The 21,639-nt window shown below is 37.4% G+C and overlaps 1 protein-coding gene across 1 annotated transcript in view; it reads left to right on the forward strand.

Moving 5' to 3' along the window:
* The window catches only part of ADAMTS3 (ADAM metallopeptidase with thrombospondin type 1 motif 3), a 301,009-nt gene extending 279,816 nt beyond the window's left edge, over nt 1-21,193 (forward strand). Inside the window, exons 17-22 of the mRNA XM_004283565.3 lie at nt 133-296; nt 5,680-5,845; nt 8,408-8,540; nt 12,336-12,543; nt 14,248-14,365; nt 18,425-21,193. Of these exons, the coding sequence (XP_004283613.1) occupies nt 133-296; nt 5,680-5,845; nt 8,408-8,540; nt 12,336-12,543; nt 14,248-14,365; nt 18,425-18,984 (1,349 nt within the window). The 3' untranslated portion in view covers nt 18,985-21,193. The remainder of the gene's footprint in view (nt 1-132; nt 297-5,679; nt 5,846-8,407; nt 8,541-12,335; nt 12,544-14,247; nt 14,366-18,424) is intronic.
* The last annotated feature ends 446 nt before the right edge of the window (nt 21,194-21,639 follow it).

The following is a 21,639-nucleotide window of genomic DNA, read 5'->3' on the forward strand; positions in this document are numbered from 1 at the left end:
CTCATTTTGATTGCTTTGATGCTCATAAACACAGTCTTACATTTATAGAAGGGGATAGACTTAATATGGATCTTCAAAGCTGTAATATGATAAAATAAAATGTATGCCGGTTACTCATTTTTCATCCTTCAGCAATTAAGAATCAGGCTACAGGCCACTACATTTTAAATGGCAAAGGGGAGGAAGCCAAGTCGAAGACCTTCATAGATCTTGGCGTGGAATGGGATTATAACATTGAAGATGACATTGAAACTCTCCACACCGATGGACCTTTACATGATCCTGTTATTGTCTTGGTATGTGGCATTACAGGCTCACTATGTAGTTGGTTTAGTTTACATTTTTATAATTAATTTATCTCACAACATGTTTACCTTGCTTGTTTTTTATAATTCCATGTATCTTTATTCTTTGGGCAGTTTTGTCATATATTTTATTATATATATGTTATAAACCAAATAATACAGTATTATGATTTTTGATTTTAGTAATCAGTTATGTTTTAAAGACAAGAAGAGAAAAAGTAGATTTTTATATTTAGCCACATATTTACCATCTCTGATGCTCTTCGTTTTTCTCTGTAAATCTGATTTTCCATCTAGTATCTTTTACCTTCAATATAAAGAACTTCCCTTAGCATTTCTCGTGGTGCGGGTATGCATGCTAGCAAATTATTCTCTTAGCTTTCAATTTTCTGAAAACATCTTTATTTCACCCTCATTCTTAAAGGATATCTTCACTAGATATAAAATTGGGAGTGGCTAGTTTTTGTTTTGTTTTTTTCCTCTGTCAGCACTTTAAAGATGTTTTTCTGTTGTTGTAGGGAGTTCCAGGAATTTGGGGGCTGATCTAGGAAATAGATATGACCATGAGGTGGCAGTAGCACCCACACATATTGTTCGGGTGGTACCTTAGCAGGTTTGCTTATGGGGCCACCATCAGGAGGGAGACAAGGGCAAGGTAACTCGTGAGCGAAGGGGAACTCGAGAAGGGGTTTATGTGTCTAGGTGATGTCACTCAGCAGCACAGCGGGGAGACTCTGGGTCTGAGAATTCCAAAAGGTAGCAGCAGCAGCTTGGGGTCCTGATGGCCACAAAGTCTTATTTATAATTAGTGGATTTGGGGTGCAAAGCAAGCAGGCTCCAGATGGCTAGAAATCTACTTTTTTGGGCTACATTTAAAACAACTGGATATATGAAAATCTGAGTTTGGTGCCAGCTGGCTTTAGAGCTAATGGGTGGGTCTCAACTTGCTGTGAATAAATAAGCAACCTAGGGCCCAATATACAGGAGCTGTCTTTGACTCATTTATGTAGCATTTGTCTTCTTGAAGCTGTTATTTATGATGAGAAGTCAACCTCATTTAGGTTGCTGCTGTGCATTTAATGTGTCAGTTTTCTCTGGCTGCATTTTACAATTTTCTCCTTTTTGTTTTGGTTTGGTTTGTTTCGTAGTTTGTCTGCGGCATGCTTAGTTTGTGATGTTCTTTGTATGTATCTGGCTTGGGGTTCACCAAGCCTCTTGGCTCTGTAGGTTGATGTTTTTCACCAGATTGAGGTAAATTTTCCATTATGTCTTCAAGTTTATGTTTTTTTCCCCATCTCTTTCTTTTCTATTCCTGGGACTCATTTACATGTATGTTAAACCAGTTGAAATTGTTCCACAAGTGTCTTAGACTTTGTTCAATCCTTTTGTAGTCTTTGTCTTTTCTCTGTTCTTCTAATTGGATAATTTCTGTTGAACTGTGTTCAAGTTCACTGACTGTCTTATGTGGTCTCCAATCTGTCATTGAGCCCATCCAGTAAAGTTTACATGTCAGATGGTGTACTTTTGTTTTCTAGAATTTCCATTCGGTTCTTTTTTCTTTTTTTATAATTTTCATTTCTCTGCTGAGATGTCCATGTATTTTCACTCATTATGTCCAACTTTTCCTCTAAGTCCTGAGATTTCATACTGTCTGCTTCTATGGGCTGCTTTTTTTTTTTTCTTGATTATGGTTCACATTTGCATACTTCTTACACATTTTTATTGTACACTGAGCAGTATAGATGATAAATTGTAGGGCATTTGGTTTATGTTGCCTTCCTTAAAAGCACTAGGTTTTATTCTGTCTGGTAGTTAATTTATTGTCCATTCCCACTAGTCCTTTGAGGCTTGGTTTATCCTTTCTTAGGGCTGGTGTATTTCAATTTTGTTCTTATTTTTATGGCATGGCTTTCTGGTGCCTTAACTGAATACCTGAAGTGTTAAGGAGGCCGTAAGAACACCTAGGGCCCTCAGCCCTGCCTGTCCTCAGGTATCTCTGTCCTGCTCTCAGCCCTGCAGCAGCCATTCATTCACAGACGTCATGGTGTCTTGGCCTGGGCATGCACGGACCAGCCCTCAGACTCAGACCCATGCAGCTTTCTGGACCACCCTCCATAAAGCCCCCTTTTCTTTAGTGCCCTGCCCTGAAAGTTCCAGAACTCCACCCTCCTCAGTTCAGTGAGACTGCTGTCTTGGCTTGGGCTCCAGCTTCCAGTACCAGGGTCCAGACCTGGCCCTGTCAGGAAGCCAGGACCCTCCTGGCATGTTACTCTTCTCACAGGGATCATTGTCCTTTGCCATGTTATTTATTGCAGAAAAAATTCCCTCAAATATTCTATCCAGTTTTATTGTTTTCAATATCAGGAAGGCAACCTATTACTTCCTCATGGACGAAAGCAGAAGCCATCAACTTAATTTGAATATTGTTAGATTCTGTATACCAGTATTTATTGGATTCCCTGTAAAAATATTATACTAATCTAAAATCAAATCTTCCCACTCAGTTCTCAGTCTTTTTTTAAATTTGAAAATTATTTCTCATTGATAAAGTGTCTGTTCAAATCTTTTGCCCATTGTTAAAGTAGGTTGCTTTTTTCTTTTTAAGTTTTCAGAGTTCTTTATATACACTCAGTATATAAGTCCTCTGTGAAATGTGGCTTTCAAATATTTTCTTCTACTCTGTAGTTTCTTTTCCTTCTCTTAGTAGTGTCTTTCACAAAGAAAATATTTTAACTTTATTGAAGTCCAATTTATCAATTTTTCCTTTTATGGATCAAGACTTTCTTATTAGATAAGATTTTTTTTTTTTTGCCAAATCCAAGGTCAAAATATTTTCCTTTTTTGGTAAGTTTTACATTTTAATCATTTAAATTTATGAACCATTTAAGCTAATTTTTATATACATTTTGTCTAGGTTAGGTTCTTAGTTTTGCATATGGGTGTCCATATTATCTATTGTTGCATAACAGATTACCCCAAATTTGGTGGCTGAACACAAGCAACATTATTATCTCATAGTTTCTCTGGGTCAGGTATCTGGTAGTAGCTTATTACCTGGCTAGTTCTGGCTCAGAGAATCTCATGAGGATGCTCTCAGTTCTGGCGGCAGTCACCTCAAGGCTCCAGTGCAGAGAATCTTTTCAGTTCCCAGCTCAGTCACATGGTTGTTGAAAGGCCTTGGAAGATTGCTCCCAAGCTTCTCCACATGGTGGTTGGCAGGCTTCTGTTCCTTACTACATGAGCCCACTGGCTGCTTAAGTGTCCTGTCCACGTGACAGCTGGCTTCCAACAGTGAGTGATTCAAGTGACTGAGAAAGTGAGAGAGTGCAACCAAGACAAAAGTCAGTCTTAACCTAATCTTAGAAGTGACATCCTTTCATGTCTGCTGCTATTTACTAGAAGTAAGTCACTGAGTCCAGCCCCCCACTGAAGGGGAGAAGAATTAAGCTCCATTTATTGAGAGGGAAAGTGTCAAAAGACTTGTGGACACATTTTTAAGCCACCACAGTGTCCAGCACCATTTGTTGAAAAAACTGTCCTTTCTCCATTAAATTGCCTTTTCATCTATGTCAAAAATTAATTGTCCAAATTTAAGTGGGCTTATTTCTAGACTCTCATTCTCTTCCTTAGGTTAGATAACTTTATAGGAAAATATACATTAATCAAACTTTTATTTAGATTATTTTAAGTTTGAATGATTGGAGATCAGAAGCTCTGTTTTACTCGTATGTAATGACAGAGCGTTCTTTTCCAGGAGCACAGGTGTCTGGCCTCAGAGCCCTGCCTTAAGTCTTTGCCAGTGATATTAGTGTGACCCCAGGGAGCCATGTGGGCTGGCGATATAAGAAGGAAATGTGTAGCTAGGACAGGGGTTATGGACAAGCTGTGCTCTGTCATCATGGCCTTTCTTTTCCTCTCTGAAAGACTGGAACCCCAGATTCGGAGCCCCAGAGCATGGCAGCTAGGCCATCTGGGGTTGAAAGCTTAGACATCTGGCCACATATAAGGGCCAATATAGGGATTGATGCTCAATTTTTAATACTGTTTTAAAAACAAAGACTAAGGGGGAAAAAAGAGAACCCAGATAACCAAATCCTTCATCCTAGCGGGTTTAGTATCAAACAAAAGCTGTTTCTAAAAGTTTAGTTTAAAACACTAATGAACTGCACATGTTTCTCCTTTTGTGTAATTGATATAATCCTATAAAAGCTACATGAAAGTCATTAAAAACTATTTTTTTAAAAAAGAGTGCTTTGCTAATGAACTAAAAATCAAATAAAAAACAGAATATGTTTGCAAAGTTTCTTATAAAAAGGATTAATACTCCTATTGCATAGATTATTTAGGAAAAAAAGGTATGTATAGCAATAAAAAAAAGAGGACCTAACATGAGCATGCAACACATAGTGGGCAAAATACAAGTGACCATTAAACTTTACTGTTTATCAAATAAATAACAATTAAGACAACCAACTTTTGCCCATTCGGTTAACAAAGAGGAAAGTGATATAATATGCAGTGCTGAATGGGGGCATTGTCATATACTTTCATCATGAAAGTAATAATTGTTCTAACTATTCTGAAGGGCCATTCACTAGTCTATTATGAGAGCTATAAAAAAGTGTTTGTATCCTTTAGCATACTAAAGAGAATCAGAAGTCATCACAAAACTGGGGATAAAATATAAATATTCATTTATATGATTAAATAACGCACACTAGGATTAAACACTATGCTGACATTTAAAAGTATGTCTTCAAAGAATATTTACTGTCTTGGGAAATGTGTGTGACACAAGTGAAATAAGACCAGAGAAGTATGTATGTGTGTACACACACACACACACACACACACACACACACACAGATAATATGCAGATATCTTGAGGCTATATTCCAAAATAATAAAAGTGACTTTAGTTTTCTCTGGTTTACTGGAATTATGGATGATTTTTATTTTCTTTATATTTTTGCATGATGTCTATATTTTCTGGATGGAACATTATTATCTCTATTATCATAACAAAACAGTCTTTCAAACAATAATTTTTAAGTACACTCAGGAGATATATAACTTGGGGAAATCTGTGGTGAATTTTATTGTAAGGTTATTATTTTTATAATACAAATTTTTTTCTTACTCCTCGGTGGATTTTTTTTTACTTTTTAATGCCAAGATATTTTATATATTTGCTTTTTTTTTTCTTAAACAGGGCATACCTGTACTTTAGTGATAGAAAAACATTCTATTTTTAGAAGCTACTTGAAAGTCTTCCAACTTTAATAAGATACACATTCTGAAATATTTGTAATTTTTTCATTCAAATTTAATACTCTCTCAGGTGATTTACATATCTATTTCATGTGTACGTTAGATTATACCTCAAGAGAATGATACGCGCTCTAGCCTGACATATAAGTACATCATCCATGAGGACTCTGCACCTACAATCAACAACAACAATGTCATCCAGGAAGAATTAGATACTTTTGAGTGGGCATTGAAGAGCTGGTCTCAGTGTTCCAAACCCTGTGGTGGAGGTAACAATTGAACACATTTATTATATTAAAATGTAATTCATATAAAAGCCAATCTTCTTCCTTCTGCCTTAAGGATTATCTCTAATTGAGGCCACAATCTGAGAAACACCAACTATAACCAAAACTGAATAATACAAAGCATTTTGACTGAAATCTCAGGATCTACAAAGGATAGGAATCCATTCATAACAGTGGTAGGCCTTCTTAAAATCCCCTTGCCTTTCCTCCTTGTCTCATATCCATGTAGTGTTACCCTTAGTCACTTTACTCTTTCCAGACTCTCCCAAATTCAGTGTCCTCTGGTTCTTGCCTTTTTTCTTTTCCACTTTTACTTTCCATACCTATGCATTTCTTTTCAGCGTTAATAATGAAAGAGCTCTTAGTTGCACTATGTACCAGATGCCATTTTACATATTAATGATGAATGCTCACAATGGCTCTATGAGGTCAGTACTATTATTACCTCTGTCGTACTGATAGGGAAACTGAAGCACAGGGAAGATCAGTAATTTGCCTGGGGCCATGAGATACAAACCCAGGGAGGTAGTCTGGCTTCTTCATACATGTTTGTACTGCATTCTGCCGCCTCTCTGCTCTCTCTAGAGTAGATCCATTAAGCTGTTCTCAGAGTTTCTCAGTCTCTGCCATCATCCATTCCTCTAGCTCAGAACAACAAATGCTCCAGAATGGAACTGGCCTAGACAGAATTCTCTCACAATGATACTGAATAATTGAGAACAAGAAATTATTTTGTTGTTTGTATAGGGAATGCCTGGGTAAATATTTCATAATTTTAAATTCAAGGATGTATTTTTAAAGTTTTTTTTCTCCAGAGGGGGCATAAAATGTTTTTAGATAATTATTTTAAATGACAATTTATTCATCACAAGATGCTTATATAATTTGGATCGTCCCTTCTGTTGTATTGTCAACAACTACTTGGTCACAAGACTTATCAGATACACTTTTTTGTTATCTACCAGATCTATTCCTCCCTCGCCGGGTTTCCTTCACAACTTTGGAAGGGAAGATTATTGCAAAGGTCTCTTAACTAGCCAACTAAATTTGATTTTCTTCTCTTCGTTTATTCCCAGGGTAATCTTTCTTGAAGAATGAATGAATGAATGAATTTGAGTAGAATTATACTATTTCCCTGATTCAGATCCTTCAGTCTCCTAATGTGTTACCCTAAAGATACAACGTAATTCTTTTTTTTACAGGGGTATAGTTGTTTTACAATGTTGTGTTAGTTTCTGCTGTACAGCGAAGTGAAGTAGAGTTCCCTGTGCTATACAGCAGGTTCTCATTAGTTATCTGTTTTATACATGTTAGTGTATATATGTCAATCGCAATCTCCCAGTTCACCCACCCCTTTCCCCCCTTGGTGTCCGTATGTTTGTTCTCTACGTCTGTGTCTCTCTTTCTGCCTTGAAAACCGGTTCATCTGTACCATTTTCTAGATTCCACATATATGCGTTAATATATGATATTTGACACAACATAATTTATGTAATATTCTTGCCCAAAGTGAAAACCTGAATGAATCTAATCATTAGTTGACAAAGAAACCCAAATTGTGGGACATTTTATAAAACAGCTGGCTTATACATTTCAAAAATACTAAAAGACAAAAAGAGGCTCAGAAACTACTCCTAACTAATTCTGTGAAAACTAAATGCAGTGCATGATCATTGATTGGAAAAGCATTTCTATAAAGAACATTCTAGGGACAATAGATAAATTTTGAATATCATCTTTATACTAGATAATAGTATTATATTTGTGTTAAATATTCTGATTTTAAGATTATATTGTGGTTATGTAAGAGAATGTGCTTGTTATGAGCTGAGGTATTTGGAAGTGAAGAATCAGGATGTCAGCAACTTACTCTCAAATGGTTCAGCAATATTTTATAATAAATGTATATATAGTATGTGTTTTATATATATAAATATATATCAAATATGATGACATGGTAACACAAAGTTAATCTAGATGCAAGGCATGTAACATGTTCATTGTGCTTTCCGTACACGTTTTTTGTAGATTTGAAATTTTTCAAAATTAAAAAATATATACACATATATTTTTTTAAACGTCTATAAGTCAGTGCTTGTGGAGACCTTCAGTAACTCCCTGGATAAAGTCCAAACATTTGTCTGCCATTCAAGGCTTTTAAGAACAGATCCTTTCCCATCTGTTGGGAAAAGCCATTCAAAGAGACCTACAATTTTCTATATGTCTTTTCTGTAGAAGCCTATGTCACTGGGTATTGTCGCCATAGTTTTCATATCTGACTCTCACAGGAGACTATTTATCAGGGTCTAGATTATTAACAAGCATGCAGTTGCTATTTAATACTTTGTAATATTTATTAAAGATAAAGGATTTTTGTTTATTTAATTTTTATTTAACTAATACGCTTCTGAAACTTCAGCACCTAGAACAGTGCCTGACTTATGACTCAATAAATATTTGATAAATGAATGAATGAGTGAATGATCAAATGTATGATGGAATGAATAAGCGATTAAATCCAAAGAAATATATTTCTCTTACCAGGTTTCCAGTACACTAAATATGGATGCCGTAGGAAAAGTGATAATAAAATGGTTCATCGTAGCTTCTGTGAGGCCAACAAAAAGCCAAAACCTATTAGAAGAATGTGCAGTATTCAAGAGTGCACACATCCACTGTAAGTGTTTATTTTAACTATCATATACTGAGGACAAAATAAAAAGGATTTAAATGTCTTTGGCTCTTTTTAGTTTTAACTTAATTTTTAGTCAAAGCTAATACATATACCTGGTTACAATGATCAGATCATTTCACAGGAATTATATAAAGCTGAAGGCCTGTGGGTTTTTTTCCCCATATCTCTGCTTCTCAAAAATAACTGCTTTTATTTATTCTTCTCTTTTTTTATTGAAATATAGTTGACTTACAATATTGTGTTAGTTTCAGGTGTACAGCAAAGTGATTCAGTTATGTTTTGTTTTTAGATTATCTTACGTTATAGGTTATTACAAGATATTGAATGTATCAGTAGTTCCCTGTGCTATACAGTAAATCTTTGTTGCTTTTCTATTTTATGTATAGTAATTTGTATCTGTTAATCCCATACTCTTAATTTATCCCTCCTTCCCTCTCTTTCCCCTTTGGTAACCGTAAGTTTGAGTTTGTTTTCTATGTCTGTGAGTCTCTTTCTGTTTTATATATAAATTCATTTGTGTGTGTGTGTGTGTGTGTGTGTGTGTATCAATACTGATACTGATATTCAGAGTTCATATTATTCTAACAACATGTGTCTCTCTTGAGAGTTGAGTCACTTAGCATGCTCTGCTTATGTTTCTTTTCTTACTAAACTTTGTTTCTCCTAGAGTTAGTGAATGTCTTGATTTTTATGTATCATTTTCTACTACTTTTCACTAATTCATCCCCAAACTCTTCTCCTCTAAATGCTATGCACTCAAGTATCCTGTCCTTGTGTCTTCTTAGAGACATGTCCCAGAGAGTTCTCTGTGTTCTAGCTCCTGCCTGAGCTTCTACACAGCTTCCTTCCTGGGGCTTCTTTTTACCATCCTCCAAGGGATTCCTACTGCATGTCTCTTGTATTGGACCTCCTGTTTTCTGCATTCTTTTTCTTATCTTTTAGAGTATTCATTCATTCTGGTAGGGCATATCTTTCAGTCGTTTCATGAAAAAACTATATACAAAGGAAAAATTTTATATAAGAATTAAGCTTCTATACACCTAAGAAAAGTATATAATAGGTTAAAGTATAAGGGTATATAAGAAGTCTTTCTTCTACTCTTACTCTTGATCATTTGGACACACATGTATGTATACCATTCCAACCTATAATATATTTTTCTCAGAATTTATAAACTTGCTCCATTATTTTCTAGACTCCAGTTATGCTCTTGAAAAGTCATTTGCTATTCTAATTCTCAATTATTTCTATGTGACCTCTTTTTTTTTTCTGTCTTTCAAAGTTTGTAGGATCATTTTGTTCCTCGTGTCTTGAAATTTCATAGTGATAAACTGCCTTTGTGCTCATTTTTTCTCATCTCTTGTGCTGACATTTTAAAACACAAAACTAATATCTTTTACCTCTGGGAAATTTTCTTGTATTTTTTCTTTGAAAAGTTTCCCCTATGATTTTCAGTATTCTTTCTGGGAAATTTGTAGTTAGGGTTTCTAGACAGATCTAATTCTTTTCTTTTCTTTTCTCTCCTGGTATTTACTGTTCTTCCTGCTGAATTTTTCCATTTTTGCTATTATGTCATTAACATCCAAGAGAGTTTTAACATCCAAGTGCTGTTTTGTTTATCAGATGTTCTGTTTTCCAGACATTTGATTCTTATTTCAAAGATGTAATATATTCGTTTATCTTTCTTAGGCTCTTAAAGATTATTTGCTTTTTTGTGCATTACTTCTTCTATTTCTTTTTTCCCTTCATTCAGCATTTGCGTTAGAGACTTTCTATGTCTGGTGAACATTGGCTGTTCACATGTGTATAGAATGCAGCATTAAACTTCTGTATGATACATAGGAATGTTATGGAGACAGTAGGTCCTGAGAGTTCTCACCACAAGGAGAATTGTTTTTTCTTTTCTTTCTTTGCATCTATATGAGATGATGGATGTAACTAAACCTGTTGTGGTAGTCATCTCACAATATATGTAAATCAAACCATCATGCTGAACACTTTATGAGTGTATGCCATTTTATGTATTTTTTTTATTGTCATTCTGGGAATTTCAGGAGGGAATAAGGTAACAGAAAGTATCTATGACTATGAAGTATATACTTCTCATGTTAACACCTATCTTTAAGTGAGAGTCACAGTGGAAGCCTTCAAAATTGAGTAAAATTTCTTAGTTGCCACAATTCATTCTACTGCCAGTTGAAAACCTTTGGCAGTCTTAAACTCTGAATAGCAAAGACTGCCAAGGTTTTAACCTGTTTATATTTTGGTGCTCCATACATACAAAAAGAAAAAAAATTGCACAGGGAAAGTAACTTTGGAAAGGATAAATAGAATGCCTCCATTACATACTAACAGATTGATTACCTAGTTGGAATCAATGGTGACAACCCTTTGGGACATATGCAATGACGAACTGTCTGTCATATTGTATCCATAGCTAATTTGGAGAGGGCTGGGGCACTGACATCGAATTTGGACATAGAATTTGGGAATGTCCCATAGGATATCTTTTTGAAAATAAATTCCTTGGAAATATTTCTATCAGGTATATTCGTGGAAGCAGTTTCTGCTCAGGCCCAGATGCATACAACCTTTACCCTTTCATCAGGTCCAATAAGGGCCTATATGAAGAACTGAATTTTCCAAACATGATGGATATGTCAGGTAGCCTTCACAGCAACAAGCATAGAGATGGAACTGTAATGTCATTTAGAGTATTCAAACATGAGTGAACTCATGAGGTAATGAAAAAGCAGCAGCAACCAAACCACCTTGTCATAGCCGGCATCAGATGGAGCCTTTTTTAATTTCCTTTCAGATATTTAACACCGTGAGGCAATATGGCTGAGAATTAGTTGGTTTTATTTATTTTAATGAGTAGGTTTTTATAATTTTATAATTATTTATTATAATGAGTTGGTTTCTATTTTATTTTATTTTTATTGAAGTATAGTTGATTTACAATGTTGTGTTAGTTTCAGGTAGACAGCAAAGTGATTCAGTTTTATATATATATATATATATATATATATATATATGTTCTTTTTCAGATTCTTTTCCCTTATAGGTTTTTATAAAATATTGAGCAGAGTTCCCTGTGCTATATAGTGGGGTTCTTGTTGATTATCTCTTTTATATATAGCAGCTTGTATCTGCTGATCCCAAACTCTTAATTTATCACTTCTCCACCCCCTTTCCCCTTTGGTAACCATAAGTTTGTTTTCTATGTGTGTGAATCTATTTCTGTTTTGTAAATAAGTTCATTTTTAGCATATTTTTAGATTCCACATATAAGTGATATCATGATACTTGTCTTTGTCTGACTTCCTTCACTTAGTATGATAATCTCTAGGTCCATTCGTGCTGCTGTAAATGGCATTATTTCATTTTTTATGGCTGAGTAATATTCCATTGGATATATGTGCCACATCTTCTTTATGAGTTGGTGCTATTTTGGGAAACTACCATCATGCCTGAACCTAAGGGGACAACTTTAAGATGAGTTTCAGAAACCCTCTGAGGATGATCCTTTTGGAAAAGAGAAGGTTGTTTCAGAGTCACTGGGAGACAGAATACTAGGGCCTAACAAATAGATGTGCCCCGCCTATGACTGTTAGAAAGTTTTCAGACTTTTTGTTTGATGTGCCCGTCTTTCTGAACCTGCCCCGTGGGGCGGGGGCACGTCATTCAGAGGGCAGAAGGAGCTAGGCTTGCGGTGCAGGGAGGGGCACACCACGCAACCTGGTCGCCAAGTTCAGTCTTAACCCCCATCCTCAGCTGGGCGGCAGAAGAATGGGAGCACTGCACCAAAACCTGCGGCAGTTCCGGCTATCAGCTCCGCGCCGTGCGCTGCCTCCAGCCGTCCCACGATGGCACCAACCGCTCGGTGCACAGCAAGTACTGCGTGGGGGGCCGTCCAGAGAGCCGCCGGCCTTGTAACAGAGTGCCCTGCCCGGCCCAGTGGAAAACGGGGCCCTGGAACGAGGTGGGTGTGCGAATTCTGTGTGCGTTGGCGGGGGGCGGTGGGGGGGGGGGAGGGGTAAGGACGTGAAGTATATTTTAATTTGGCTTCCGTATCAGGTAGGCTTTATGTGAATTGCAAAACTGTCACATATTTTGGAAGCATTACGCATCTGTAGGTATTAGGCAAAACTCACAGGTTAAAACAGTGTTTGCATGAAAGATTAGTTGATGGGGGCAAACCACGTTTGGATGTCTTGTGACACAGAGGCCTCTGAAAAGTGACTGATCTTCTGTCCGGTATTTTTTCTGAACTGCACCTTTCCTCCTGGATACATTCCAAACCCCTGACCTTGAATGCAGGGCCCTGCCCCATTTGACACCACACGAACGCTTCTTTTTTTTCTTTTTGTTGAAGTGTAGTTGATGTAACGTTACCTTAGAGTCAGGTGTACAACTTAATGATTGGATATTTGTGTACATTGCAAAATGACAACCACAATAAATCCCATGATAACTCTTCTTTGTTCATCTTCCTTTATTCTAACTCTTTGTCCCAGTCTGAGTAAACTGTTTACTCTTTCAAAGACCATGCTGGTCTGAGCCTCCTCCCTTTTGGCTGGCTTGCCCCTCCCCCTGCTCCTATGTGACCATCTGCCCCTCATCCATCAAGGCTCAGCTCCATGGTCCAAAATACCACCTACCAGGGCTGCCCTTCCCGGCAGTCCTTCCTCCACATTCCAAAGGCAAAGAGGCCTTCCAGTGGCTTGCTGATCACAGCAGTGTACTGTAACTCCTGTCTTTGAGCCTGTGCTTGCCACTAGTCCATGCATTTCTCAAGAAACCAGGTGCTTTGCTTCCCCAGCGCCCAGTCGGTGCCTGTCCAAATGACGTCTGCTTGGTGACTGGCTCAATCAGTGTCTCATTGCCCGTATTAACCACAGTTGTTTGATATATCTAAAAACTCCAAATGAAGAATCAGGGGGCGATAGTAGAGTGGATCAGAGGAAAGGGCAGCTAAAAGTAGACAGAGGACAAGGAGGGAGTGGAGAGCAGGCCCAGGAGGGAAGGAACAGGCAAATGAAAGTGACCTGCACAGGACTTTAAGGATAACTCATGTCTTGTTCCCCTCAGAGTCCTGGAACAAGCATCCCTCCTCTACAGCTCCTACCTAGATCAATAGCACGGCTGCTTCTGGGCTTAGTTTTAGAGCAGTTAGCCCATTCCTTAAAGAAATGAATTTGTGGGAAAAGAGTAATAGTAGCTCCAAAGAGGTTTAATTAACCAACATAGCATGTCAGTAAATTCACCATTTGTAAGGAAGGTGAGAGAATGGGAAGCTCAATCTGTGACAGGCTCTCTGAAAACGGGCTCCACTACTGCTTTTAGGAACTACAGAAGGAGTTACATTATAACAATGACTTGTTTGGCATCAAATGCTTACTATATGCCAGGCATAACTGTTTTATATACATTGTCTCCTTTGACTTCATTTAGTCCTACAGCAATTCTATGAAGCTTTCAGAGAAAGAACAATGCTCCCAGGGTAAAGCTAGGATTCTCTGTCTCCCAAGTCACTGTAACACTGGGCTGTAGAGAAGGAACTCCAGAACTGTGTATGCGTGTGTGCTCGTGTGTGCATGTGTGTGTCTGAGTGTGCACATGGGGAAAGGAAGAAAGACAGTCCTGGTGGAATAAACATCTATAATCACAGCCTTTGTTTCTGTAGTGTTCAGTAACCTGCGGCGAAGGGACAGAGGTGAGGCAGGTCCTCTGCAGGGCGGGTGACCACTGCGATGGTGAAAAGCCTGAATCTGTCCGAGCCTGTCAGCTGCCTCCCTGTAATGGTAGGTGTGACACTGATGGATTTCACTGTTCTGATCATGGTTTTTGAGCCTCAAAAAGCAGAACTTCCTTTCTGGGCAAGCTCTGGAATTTCCATTTGCTTACTGAAAAATGACTAAAGGAAAACACCCTTGAGATATTAGCTTAATAGAGTTCTTTAAGATGGGTGTCTGCGGCAATGTCCCCTCCATTTAGTTATCATAACCGCTGCAGCCTCTGTGGTTCCCAGTAGGCAGTAATGCTGGGGTGAGGGCCGTGTCATGTATATGTAGCTTCTGTCAATTTGTGTTTCTAGAAGCTACGTGTTTTCTCTCTTTGATTTTCTTTATGACTTCACATCATTGTCAAAGGCATAATAATGCAGAAGGTTTGGCAATACTTTACTAAAATCATTCAATTTAGGCATGTGGATGATAAATGTCATTCACAAAGCCACTTCCAATACCTGCTCATCCATTTTCATAGACTTGAACAGCGTGCTTTCAAAATAGATACCTTGTGCATATGCTAAAATTTGCCTTACTCTTGCCATATTGCAAAAGCGGAGTCTCTTTTCTTTAAAGTACAGATCTTCCTCAATTTACAATGGAGTTACATCCTGATAAACTCATCCTACGTTGAAAATACTGTCAGTCGAAAATGCATTTAAAACACCTAACCTACTGAACACCATAGCCTAGCGTGCTCCAAACACTTACGTTTGCCTGTAGTTGGGCAAAATCATCTAACACAAGGCCTATTGGATAATAAAGTGTTGAATACCTCATATAATTTATTGAATACTATACTGAAGGTAGAAAACATAATGGTTGTCTGGGTACAGAATGGTTATAAATGTGTCAGTCATTTGCCCTCGTGGTCGCCTGGCTGACGGGGAGCTGCAGCTGCTGCGCTGCCCAGCATCACAAAAGAGTATCATTCCATGTATCCCTAGCTCAGAAAAGATCCAAATTCAAAGTACTACTGAATGCATATGGCTTTCACACCATCATAAAGTCCAAAAATCGTAAGTAGAACCATCATAAGTCAGAGGACATCTGTATAATTTCATTTGCTATTGTAAAACAAATAGCATATATTGGATGGTTTCAGTTTCTATCACTGTCTCCTTCTTCCTCCTTTTCTGCCTCTCTCTGCATCTGTCTGTGTCCTTTGTGTCTCATTTTGTTTGTTTGTTTGTTTGTTTTGCGGTATGCAGGCCTCTCACTGTTGTGGCCATTCCCGTTGCGGAGCACAGGCTCCGGACGCGCAGGCTCAGCGGCCATGGCTCATGGGCCCAGCCGCTCCGCGGTATGTGGGATCTTCCCGGACCGGGGCATGAACCCCTGTCCCCTGCATCAGCAGGCGGACTTTCAACCACCGCGCCACCAGGGAAGCCCTGTGTCTCATTTGCTATCTCCACTTTTCTCTCCTCTCCTTTCCTCTGTGGGTTTCGCTCTCTGTCTCTGACTTGCTGTCACTTGCTGTCTGTATGTTGCTCACTTTCTGTGTATATCACTCGTGCTTTTCCACCTCACTCTTTCTTCTCATTCTCTCTTTCTCTCTCCCCCCCCCCAGTCTCCCTACCTCTACCTCTTTTCTTTCTCCTGCTCTCTCCCTTTCCTCTTCTCTCTCTCCTCATCTCTTCGTAACTCTCTCCTTCTTCTCTATTTCCCTCTTTTTCTCTCTGACACTCCTCCTTCCCCCTTTTCTGGCACATGTGTCTGTCAGTGTCTCTCTTTCTCCTCCACTTTTCTCTGTCCTTCCTCACCCTCCCTGCCCACCTCTCTGTCTCTGCCACTCTGCATCTGTCTCTCCATCTCCCCGTGTCTCTTGCCTTCCCTGCCTTCTCTCTGTCCCAGTCCCCGTGTCCCTACCCCTCTGATTCTCTGTGCCTGTCTCTCTCTCCCTCTCTCTCTTCGTATCCTCCCACTGCCTGTCTACTCTTCCAAAGAAACCTTATAAAATATTTCTTTTGTACATTTTCCTTTGAAATGTGGGGTGGCATGAACAAGTATGACCATGAGGGGGAGACAAAGGACTTACATATTTAATCATTTTTCTCTGGAAAGTATATTTGAAACTTCAAATCACAAGTAAAAGCCAAAAGAACAAATTTACCTAGTTAGAAGCTATAACATTTCCCGTCACCATAGTATTTTACTCTTACATAGGCATTACTGTCAGGAGGTTAAACACTTTTTGAGTAAGCTTTATTGATCTTAATAACTGGTAGAGGTATATATTTCTGCAGATATGCCCAACTGTCAGCAAGAATTTGCTTGATACTTTTCCTTAAGCCAAAAGAAAATGTTATAGGCATAGAAAGCTATAGCCATAGAAAAAATAATTCAGATAGGAAAAGGGATTGATACTTGAGGTGAAACCCATTAATGTGATTCTCAGGCATTTACAACCTAATTAGATTATTATCTTAGCTAATATGAATTATTCAAACACATCATACTGTATCATAGATGTGTAAATGTGAGGGAAATACAAGTCATTCCACAACTTGGGAAGTGGGCATGGCATTATAACGCTAACAAAGGTGGTAAGTTTAGCCTGTTTTGGCCCTGACAACTGACCCTCTTTTTTTCCCCTCGAACTTTAGAAAAGGGATTTAATTTCTTTGGCAAGTTATATAGCAGGTTCCTTACCTAGCAATGTAGAATCACCTAATATTACATTGTAATTTTAAGTGATTATATCATATAAATGCCACAATTTACAATTCTTTGCATTTATTAATTGGATATGGGATCAGTATTCTGTGTTGTACTGTGTGCATGGGCTCTCTGCATAGGATATGCTCTGGAATGGCTGAAAAGAAATACAAACTAACATTTTCATGAGCTCAATGTTTGGATTTTTTGAAATCTAATTCTTATAACCTATGATCAATAAAATTAAAAAATAATAGAAATAGTCTGTACACACACACCTACCAAGTGTTTTGTGAGTGTTACTTTAGTACTCTTTAAAGTACTATCAATTCAATGAAATTAAAGAACCATGAATTGTTCATAAGAAAGTTGGCACCCTTTACCCAGATTTGTGCTTTCAAATAACAAATAACCTAAGAACGTTCAATGGTAAACATGAAACTGTTGCCTTCACTCTGGAGAATGTTCTCCAAATCAAAATAGTATCTTGATTTTTCTTTTGGTAATATAGTTTTAAGATTTAATATGTTCCAACAGGTCTTTAGTATTTATTTTGATTTTAAATTTAAATTTAATATAGAGGCTACTCTATTATAAAGAAAGAACTATCATAAAATTTTAAAAAACAGTGCCCTCTATATTTTAAAAATATGGTAAAACTAATTCTATTTTCTCATTCTAAAATCAGATATGTATTTCTACTAGGAAGAAAAAATTACCCTTGATCTGAAGACTCTTGATGGAGATGTGAAAGTGCTGGTCAATTCAAGTGCTTTGCACATAGAGAATACTTATTTTAGTAAATTCATCCTAATATTCATATTTTTAACGTGAAGTCTAATGTGGCAACTCCCATAAATGTTAGCTTTTACTTAAAATTTTTTATATTCATATACGATTTAAGTTTCTTCCCTCCTTTTATTCATTTTTAGTTATATTTATTTTTATATTTAAAATGAAATATAGTTGAAATACAGTATTATGTTAATTTCAGATGTACTACCTGGTGATTTTGCATACACTGTGCATAATGTATTTGCATACATTATGAAATGATCACCACAATGAGTCTGTCCCCATAGAAAGTTATTAACATGTGACTGGCAATATTCCTTACGCTGTATGTCACATCCCTATGGCCTATTTATTTTATAACTGGAGGTTTATACCTCTTAATCCCCTTCACCTGTTTTGCCCCTCCCTCAGCAATTGCCCATTTGTTCTCTGTATCTATGATTCTGTTTTTTGTTTTGTTTGTTTTGTTTTTTAGATTCCACATATAAGTGAAATCATACAATATTTATCTTTCTCTGTCGGACTTATTTCACTTAGCTTAATGCCCTCTAGCTCCATCCGTGTTGTCCTCCTTTTATGTTTGGATGTATGTCTCATTTTGTTGTCTTTTAATCTTTGCAGATGAGCCATGTTTGGGAGATAAATCCATATTCTGTCAAATGGAGGTGCTGGCGCGATACTGCTCCATACCAGGTTATAACAAGTTATGTTGTGAGTCATGTAGCAAGCGCAGCAGCACCCTGCCACCACCATACCTTCCAGAAGCTGCTGAAACTCATGATGATGCTATCTTTAACTCCAGTGACCTCCCCGAATCTCTAATGATGCCTACATCTTTGGTTCCTTACTATTTAGAGACTCCTGCTGAGAAGAAGAAATCTTTGAGCAGGATCTCTTCTGTAGGAGGTCCAAATGCACATGCTGCTTTCAGGCCAAACAGTAAATCCAGTGGTGCTAACCTACCCCAGAGGAGAGCTCAGCCAGCAGAAAATAAGACTCTGAGACTGGCCTCCCCACCCACCAAGAGTGGCCACCTCAGTTCATCTCCACAAATGGCTGCTGCCCCCTTCCTTGCAGCCAGTGATTCCATAGGTGCTTCTTCTCAGGCAAGAACCTCAAAGAAAGATGAAAAGATTATTGACAAGAGACGTCCGCTAAGATCATCCACATTGGAAAGATGAGAAAGTGAAGCCAAAAGGCTAGACATCAATGGAAAATCTGGACAAGCTCGCTCTCCCTGTGGTGCATACAGCTTGTTTAAAGTGGAAATCTCCATAAATCATCAACTCATTTTATCTGTACGTGGAAGAACAAAAAGTGCTGGTTCACTTTCTAGTTGCTTTCATCCTCCTTTTGTTCTGCATTGACTCATTTACCAGAATTCATTGGAAGAAAGCACCAAAGATTATTAACCGAAGGAAAGTAAGTTGCTAAGCGTGTTGGTCATTTTCTAAAGCAGAAAAGGGACTGGAATCAATTGTGCATATCAGCTGATTTTTTTGTTGTTGTTTTTAAAAAGTTACAGTAAAAATAAAAAAGAGGTGCCAATGGTTTACATTTTAACAAAAGGTTTTGAAAATGGAGCAAAGAATTCTTAGACTTGTATTCCTATTTATCTATATTAGAAATATTGTATGAGCAAATTTGCAGCTGTTGTGTAAATACTGTATATTGCAGAAATCAGTATTATTTTAAGAGATGTGTTCTCAAATGATTGTTTACTATATTACATTTCTGGATATTCTAGGTGCCTGTCATTGAGTATTGCCTTATTTGACGTTCTATGAGTTGATTTTCAAAGCAGAATATTACAAAGAAGTTAGAAACACCGCTACTGACAATACAAAGGGTTTTGTTGTGTGGTTTTGTTTGATCAGCAATGTGACACCTAAATTACAGAAAAAGAAAAAAAACAGATAAGCTGCAGATATAGAGATTTCAACTTACCTATTACCTTCCATACTTTAAATAAAAAAGAATAAGTTTGGTGTCTTAGTATACTTGCAGTCACAGGGAACAGAGACCAGTAAATGAGCCTGTGCAGGACAAAATGGAAACCCTTTTACCAGGGCCTCAATAGACACTATTGAATTGTCCTGCTTTCCTGTGTTGTTTTTAATTGTCCCATTGTTGACATATACAAACAGGTATACTCAATGTACTGTAATTATTAACAAAGGAAAAATGTACTGAGATCATTTGATTGTATGTCAGTAGCTGAGAAAAGCTTCGTTGAACTAGAAATAACAATCAAGTATAGCAGGGCTTTAGGGCTCTGGAAGCAGCTTCAAGAAAGCATTTGTCAATGTTTGCAATATTTATTTTCCTCATGGTTCATATCTACATGTTCACAACCACCATGCATCTGACTGCAATAATGTGCTAGTAATTTATGTCAGTGATCACCTTACTCACAGTGAAGCCAGAAATGCTCTCTCCAGGGAGTAGATGTAAAGTACTTGTATATAGAATTCAGAACTGAAGATATTTATTAAAAGTTGATTTTTTTTCTTGATAGTATTTTTATGTACTAAATATTTACGCTAATATCAATGACATATTTTGGTAAACTAGAGAGACATAATTAGAGATGCATGCTTTGTTCGGTACATAGAGGAGAAATTTAAGCAAACTACAGCAGCCAAATCAAAGAGCTAAAATTGAACAAAATTGATGTTATGCAAATTTTGCATTTTTAGAGTAGTTGATGCAAAGTTGGTAACTTTTTCCCCTTTGACGAAACATAAAATAGTATGGGCTCAGATAGCTAGCTGTTTAATGAAATAGGGAATTAAAAACACCAAAAAAGAAGTATGTGAAGGAGATAAATACTTCATGAATTACACTTAAAAGAAAAAAGAAAGATAAGTGTTGACAGCACAATGATTTGGAGGTCAGTTCCTGAACTGTCTAAAAATACATTATGCAAACTAAAATATAGATATGTTAACTTCTCAAAGCACAGAATGTGCAAGAACGTTTGCCTTTTAACCATGGTAAAAATAACAGCTTCACCTATTGACTCTATACCTCTAAAGAATCGCTGCTACTTGGTGCAAGACTTTTGAAAGTCAAATGAATTAGGTGAATTCCAGATTGTAAAACAATCCCTGAACCTCAAATAGAAGTCATTTTTTTCCCCTAAAAATTTCCCGAGCATGAAATTCTCCTCTAGTTTGCTTGCGTGTGCATGCATCTGGTCCACAGGGGAACACAGAGAAACCTGGTCACACACATACACCTCCCATAAAGATGTATATATTCATTACACTTCTGATCTTTGAGCTTCCTTTTCTAGTAAGCTAAAAATTCCTTTTTATCAAAGTGTACACTACTGATGCTGTTTGTTGTATTGGGAGCACGTAGCAATAAAAATGTTAACAAAATATAGAGCTGGCTCAATCGAGATTTTATCATTAGATTCATCACTGAGTAGTGGAAACATGTTATTTCCTCCTACAAAGTGAAATAGTATCAAGTTCATTTGCTACTTGGACTTTCTCTAAAGAGGCTCAAACAAAGTGACCGTGTCTCCTCTTCTCACATCAGGTTGTATCATAATATTTTTTAAATAACATTTAAAAAAAAGAAAATAAGAGGTTACGGGAGTGGCTTTTTGCCTAAGTCCATCCCACAGAACTTGAAGAGACAGAAAGTGGCAATAATGCTAGGGGTATGAGAAGGAAAAGGGGCACTTCTGTTTTTAAAATGTGTCATCCCAGGGTAGTTTTTAGAAAAGCAACCCTCAGCTTTGAACCCTGAGGATTGGTGGGAGCACATCACCCCAGGACTCAGGAGTGTGGGAAGGACAGGACATCCCAGAAGAGGGCATTTCT

The sequence above is a fragment of the Orcinus orca genome, chromosome 4 (genome assembly GCF_937001465.1).
Source record: "Orcinus orca chromosome 4, mOrcOrc1.1, whole genome shotgun sequence".
Taxonomy (NCBI): Eukaryota; Metazoa; Chordata; class Mammalia; order Artiodactyla; family Delphinidae; genus Orcinus; species Orcinus orca.